General features: G+C 43.1%; 1 protein-coding gene across 1 annotated transcript in view; it reads right to left on the bottom strand.

Annotated features, from left to right (window-relative positions):
• stum (stum, mechanosensory transduction mediator homolog) overlaps window positions 1–6,988 on the bottom strand; it is a 22,744-nt gene extending 15,756 nt beyond the window's left edge. Inside the window, exon 1 of the mRNA XM_017409292.2 lies at window positions 6,053–6,988. Within this exon, the coding sequence (XP_017264781.1) occupies window positions 6,053–6,263 (211 nt within the window). The 5' untranslated portion in view covers window positions 6,264–6,988. The remainder of the gene's footprint in view (window positions 1–6,052) is intronic.
• Between the last annotated feature and the right edge of the window lie 53 nt (window positions 6,989–7,041).

The following is a 7,041-nucleotide window of genomic DNA, read 5'->3' as shown; positions in this document are numbered from 1 at the left end:
TCTCGTAGGGAGATCAGCCACTGTGCATTACTGTTGTGGAATGCCTCCCTTTCCCATATGCCTCTCCAGTATTGTTCAGTCTCCAGCCTTGGTGGGTCTGTTCTGTTGTTGTTACCTTGCCATTGAGAGTACACTTTAGCTGGTTATATATATATATATATAGGGCTTTACTGCCCTCGCCGACAGGCTAAGCTTCGTTTGTTTAATGTAAAAAAACATAATTTTTTAGACATGTTTTTTTCCACCCGCACCCCCAAAACCACTGCCTTTCTGTACCTGTTTACACAGTAACACCGACTACAACATACAACATGTCACCGAGAAAGGGTCAAAGGACGTTGGACTCCTTTTTTTTCAAAGTCAGAGGAGAGTAGGAAGAGCCAAAGCGGACAAAGCGGACAAAGCTCTACGTACACACCCGAGCGCGAGACCCAATGAGCTGCGCGCGACCCTCAATGACCGGTGTGCGATAGCGAATCACCCTCGCGCGAACATATGACCCACGCAATAAAATGAAAGACACTATTTTTAAGAAAAAAAAACCCAAAGTAAATCAAAAACCTATTTCAATGTAATGTATGTGAAAATGTTTTAATGGATCCCCTCTCTTCTTTGTTTATTCTGTTTAAGTCAGTAAAACAAAACTGTCTCTTCTTGGTGTTATCACACTAAAAGCAGAAATCCTTAAAATTCTCTCAACACAAATCACTAAAGCTTGCATCAATATCACATATATATATATATATATATATATATATATATATATATATATATATATGTATATATAGTGATCATATATTTGATATTTGATATAAATATATTGGATTCTTTTGTTATTTTTGACCCCTTTCTGATTTCTGTTTGATTAAACAAGCTTCTCTTATTTGGGGGTTTTTGTGCTGACATGGATTTTGTGTTGTTGTGTTGCTGCATGAAAACGTTTTGTCGCTAAAGTTAGCTGTTGACGCCAACTGTTGGGACCGGAGTGAGAAAAGCATAAATGTCGCTTTTTAAAATTAATTATTATTTTCAAGGGAAATCAGACACACGCCTCGCACCCAAATGAATCCGGAGGATGTTGGAAGCGACCGAGCTGAGTTATTGTGAAGTTTAAAATGAAGAAGTGCAGAAATAAACAGCTTCGTGCTCGGTTAATGAGCCTTCAGCGGCACCGTTTGTCTGTCCGGCCTCTCACTGATGGAAATAAGTTTGTCAAAGTTGGAACAGAAGGGTGGAAACAATGCAAGAAATGTGATGGGAGATGGAAGTGAAGAGCATGCACGCAAGTTCAAAAGGGCACTCTGGTAGAAATGTCATCAGCACGGCCACCCACTCGCTATTAAATTCACAGTCACTCGCTCGGCTGTGGCATGAATTCAGCTGGAAACCGTCCCAAATACGTCCAGACTCCTCACACTCCACTTCCACCTTCAGGCTGACGTAACGTATGCCTCCTGCTTTACTGAGCTCCGTTCTTTTTAAATTCCTCAATCATTCAAGTCCGATACGTCTGCTTTACTCACACTGAGAACCCTTTCAGCTCGACGGGCTTTCTTTAGTGGGGTCGGTGCAACACGTTTTGTCTCGGGAGCGAACCAACACAAACTAAAAATAGCTCCTCCACGTGTCATTTTCACGGCCTGGAGAAAACACGAGCGCAGCCAGTTGGAAACAAAATTCCCGTTCGCTCATTGGACCGGTTGTGTCTTCGACAAGCTGGCGTTCCCTGTAACGGTGCAAAAGGAGTCTGAACTCAGATGCGTCGAGGAGCCTGAAGTGGGCATTTACGGCCTCACGGATCAGTTATCCTGACAGTCCAAGTGCAAGAAAGTGGCTTTTTAGCACCTCAAAGGGCAAAAACACCAACTACATATCCTGGCTCTGGGCTTCTTCGGTGTCGTTTTTTTTTTTGTAAGGGAGTTTAGATTTCCTGTTTTACACATTCAGAGTGTTTCCAGTTTTGTATTTTATTCCCTTTTCATTGTTTTACATCACTTGACATTTGGAGCTTTAGTTCATTTAGTCTCCTGGTTCAAAGCACACCTGCCGCTCATCTGCTCATCGGCCCAGCTTTGTATCCAATGCTCTCAGTATAAATACTCCCACGGCTTTTCAGGTTTTTTTTTTTGTCAGATCATCCCGTTTACCAGCTCTGCTTGTTCCGGGTTAACCGTAGTTTCCTTTTTGAACATTTTCTGGACTTCCTGTATTGTTTGATTTGCTGCCTCGTCGTGCTAGATTTTCAGATTTTCTTCAGTTTCCTTTGCCTCCATGTCTACATTTTTAGTCTTTTAGACAGGAATGGTTTTAGGATGACGGAAATCCACTTTGGACTTGGACCAACGTAAATTAGCGCTAGCGGAGATTGTTCTAAGTGCTGCAGCACACAACAGTAATTATAACTAAAGCAGAATAGTTTTAGTATTTTTTCCCTTGAAGACCTGCATGAAGTTTCAGTGAGCTGAAGGTTATAAACAACTGCTTCGACATGGAGGTCCGCAGGTACGAACGGGGAGGTGGAGGGGTCGGGGTGGTGGTGCTCGGCTCCAGCTCTGGTCCAAATTCAATTACACGTTTCCAAAATAAAAAAAAATTAGTTTGTCTACTGGTTGAATAGAACAAGACGCTGTTTTCAGCCTCAGTCAATCAGAGCCAAACGGCTGTGACACACGAGAGCGCACATTTTAGTCATCGTTGTCATGGCAACAAGCCGCAGCTATTCAATGAAATGTCAAGGCATTCAGGCGGACACACGCACACACACACACACTGTAGACACACTCAGACACCTTGAGGTGAAGTGTTGTCTTGCTGCTTTCTGCACATGTCGGGGACACAGTTTGTGGCAACGTCCCCATCAGAAAGTGAAAAGCTGTGTTTACCGCCTTTCTTTCTTTCTTTCTTTCTTTCTTTCTTTCTTTCTTTCTTTCTTTCTTTCTTTCTTTCTTTCTTTCTTTCTTATTTGTTTGTTTGTCTGTTGTATTTAGGAGCTCTCAGTAATTCAGAGCTTATCGCAGAGACCAGACTATTGAATCTGGGCGACAGTAAAGGAAAAACAGTGACGATGAGGTCAAGACGAAAAAGACAAACCACAACGCTCCAGAAAATAAACATCGCATCAGTTTCATTATTTCTCCATTTAGAGAAGTTTGTGTATTTTGGCTTCTGTCTTATTATCGTTTGCCTACACTGATCTTACCCAAGTCTCTCTGTGTGTTTGTTTGTCTGTTAGCAAAATATCTTGTGCTCCATTGGACGGATTTTAATGAAACTCTCAGGAAGTAATCCCTGGATGTACGTCTACCACTCATTAACATTTAAAGTTAACCAAAGTCAAGATGGCCACCACTGCTAATGGAGCTTAGTCAACACAAAAATGGCCATAATTTAGTCAGGTTTGCAGACTTAGAGCTGGAGTGTCATACTTCATACTACTTGTTCCAAATTTTTTTGCGGCTGAAGCGCTGATCGGTGTGACCCTCAGTGGTTTCGTCCCCACCGTCTGTTTGGTTTGTCAAACTTTTGTTTTAAGAAGCAGAGGATCAGCATGTCAGCAAGGATGATGCTGACATGCTGAGCGTGTGCAGGGTTTCTGCCCGCGTGTCATTAGTTACCAGAAGTCGTTACATAATTCGACACGCAAACACAAACAGCCAACTGCGTGGAGGACGAAGCGCTGGTACTTCAGAGTGAAGGGTGGACGGGAAGGCAAACACATCATTGCATTAGATAACCTGCATCTGGGTCCCGTCCGCACACAACAAACAATCACGTTGATTTATGAGAGCTTTTATTTATGAGTACATCGCACCAAAACCGCATTACAGTCTCAAGTCCTAAATCTTCTCCTGTGCATGGCGTAAAGTGCCTTGAAATTGTGTTCCAGATATAAGGTTTCAAAACGTTTGTCAAACGGACTCAGATCGAGAAAAGACTTGGCCGGCCACACAAGAAATGTTGATGTCTGCGTGTTTGTGTTGAATTACAGTCATCCAGGAGGTGGAACATCTGAACTGGGCTTGTTTTGTCACTGGTTCAGGGCGTTTCTCTTCTCGTCCGAAAAGCTTGATTCAAACTGGAGGCCTTGTCCACGCGGAAACACCGTCCTTCCAAAACAATCTTTTCACTTGTCGTGACTAAAACGTATCTCCAGCACAGCTTCCACAGCAGTTCTCATCCATACGGAAACACAAGATGCTGTAGATACTATGGAAGTAGTCCAGTAGTAACACAGGAAATGGCAAATACACGAGCCCAAAATCTCAACTTTTTGTGGACTGACGACTAAGTGGAGCTTCTGCTTTGTGCCACATTAAAACCACTGTTTCCTGGGAGTCGTGTCAGGGCGAGACTCATTTTTTTTATCTGACAGCCCTGGTTTGGGAGTTCTTGCAGCTTGTTCTTGCAGCTTGTTCTCGACATGTCATCTTGCACAGAACTTTTTTCCTTCTGTGGTGTCCGAGAACTATCGCTTGCAAGAATTCAAAGCAGAAATGTTTGCATTCACGTCAGGAATGGGAGGTTTGTACAGTGGATAGTTGTAAAGAGTGCAAAAATCTATAAAATAGATCTTTAAAGGCACATAAATGGCTAATTCACAAAAAAAGTTAGCTACAATTTTGTGCACGGAGGAGAGCATTTGTCGGGGGGCAAAATATAACGTTACCTTCACGACAAATTTGCAAACCTTAAGACAAAGGAGCGGTGACGCTGGTGGGAGGCAATCAGTCCTGACTCTACGAGGACTCCCCAGGAGCTCTGCGCCGGAGTTTCTCGCGGAGTGTGAAACATCCTGGCCAAAAAGAACTTTGTTCTTGCTCTAAACAGCCTGAGAAAAAGAACAAATCTCTCGGTTCTTGCAGAGTATGTAACTAGCTTAAGGGTCTGTGGGACCAAAAAAGCAAAAACAACAACAAGCAGATTTGTTACCAAGGAGATGATCACTTATGACGCACATCAGAAGAATTTGGTTAACCACAAAGAGAGTCGCTTAGCTGAGTTGATTTGGCGCGTTTTGATGGGATGTGTGGCGCTCCACGCCTCCTTTGGTTCCACGAACCTCACTTCATTTAAAAAAAACTCATATCTATGTAAGACATGGCTGACTGGACTGATGATTTATGAACAGTAAGAAAGCTAAAAAGACTGTTTGCAGCCACTTCACTTAACTGTTTTGTTAAAGCAATAAGATCCAAAGTAGATTTTTCTTTTTCTCATTTCTGAGACCTTCTCCTCTGTTTAACTCATTTTCCACGACTTCTTTCCCCTCACTCTCAAACCATCAAGATATTTGTCAAAAAATTGAATATTTTCTCAAAGACCCTCCTTTCAGGACGGTAATGTTCATATTTCAGACAGTGATCTTGACTCAGCTCGATTAAAGGTAGCACCCAAAGCTAATCATCTGCAACAGAAACAAAGTTAAATATAGACCAGTCAGTTTCCCAGGTTTGAAGCTCAACTTTGGTGTGGTGGTAGCTAGGAGTCAGCCTCAACACATACGAGCAGTAAGAGATCTTGTGACATATTTGTTTAAAACCTCGCTTAAATGTTTTTGTTTTGAACAGACCAGGTCATTCCCCCAAAGGAAGAAGACAACATATGGATCAACCAAACAGTAACACACCTCACAGGTCTACATTTTTGGGACAATCATAACGCTTTTATAGTCCAATGGTAAATTTATCAGACCAACAGGACTGGGTGCCCAATCAGCTAATTGGTGCCTAAAGGTGAGGACACAAATGATGACAGTAATTATGTGTATGTATCCATCCACACTGATGGTATTGCTGTCCTAATGATGGTTTCATTAACGCCAAGAGCGATCAGCTGCAACAAACTAAACACGTTTATTGAAGGCAAGACATAAAAACAGGTTATAAATGTAGCCTCCACCAAAGCATTGTTTTTTATGGAAAAAAAATATAAGATTTAAATCAAATCAACCTGGGTTTGTATAAAACTGGTGCTTCCTGATAATCAACACAAACCTCCATCTTGGATCTCGTCTGAACACACAGATTTACAAATGGAGAGACTTTGGGCTTACCGAGACCAGGGATGAACGTGTTCAGGAAGAGGCAGATGACGGCCAGGGGGAAAGGCATCGTGGGTATGGCAGCCCGCAGGGGTCCCTTCTTCTCCCTGACCTCCACCACCACTCCTCCACCTGCCATGGGGCCCCCGGCCATGCCCTTGGCCCCCAAACCGTCGTCCGTCTTGGCGCGCCCCTGCTCCGTGCCACCTTCTTTCTGTGCCATCTGCGTTCCTCTGGGTCACTTTTTTGGTTTCAAACCTGAGATGTCTGCTTAGAAGCGGCGAGAAGACCTGAAGGGAGACGCGGCAGAAGGCAACAAGTGGCAGCAGCTGCCTGCGAGAGTAGTTTAAAGCAAAGCGATCAAACGGTCCTGGAAGTAACCATGAATTCTTACGGAAACCATGGCTGTTGTATTTGTTTCTTACTTGAATTGAAAATCATTTATCCTGAAATTGCTCTAAAAACAAAAAAGTTGCTTCAGTTTCTGTCACAAATTTAAAATAAAAATGAAAGTTTGAAAATATATTCCTTGTATTGGGGCTCCGAGTCCTTAAAGCCAGTCACCTCAGAGGTCAGTGATTTCTGCACGCTGATCCCACATTCTTAAGGAGTCCTGAATTCGGGGATAATTCCTCCTTAAATAGTCTGAGTGCCTTCAGAATGATCCTGGAAGGACGTGCATCCTCTCCTGTTCTGTCTTTAATGGAATAGAAAAAGAAAAAATCCCGCCTAATGCACACACAAACACCTCTCTACAAAAAAAGAGAGCCTGAACACAACAACTCCTCTTTTTCTACTACATCTCCCTCCCAGCTCGTCTCTCCTCCTCCCCTCCATTTAAAGGAGCAGCACTCCGTCTGATGCTTCGCCTCGCTGGGGTCACGTTCAACAAGCTGCACTCAGGAGCATCTCAGCAGTCAATAAAGTTAATGCACCTACAGCCGAACGATGCTTCTGAATGCTGTTTGCATTTCCCCAAATGAGCAGAGGGGTGGGGGGAG

Source organism: Kryptolebias marmoratus, linkage group LG19 (assembly GCF_001649575.2).
Source record: "Kryptolebias marmoratus isolate JLee-2015 linkage group LG19, ASM164957v2, whole genome shotgun sequence".
Lineage (NCBI taxonomy): Eukaryota > Metazoa > Chordata > Actinopteri > Cyprinodontiformes > Rivulidae > Kryptolebias > Kryptolebias marmoratus.
Note: the sequence above shows the minus strand (reverse complement) of the source record. Positions and strands in the feature narration are given on the sequence as shown.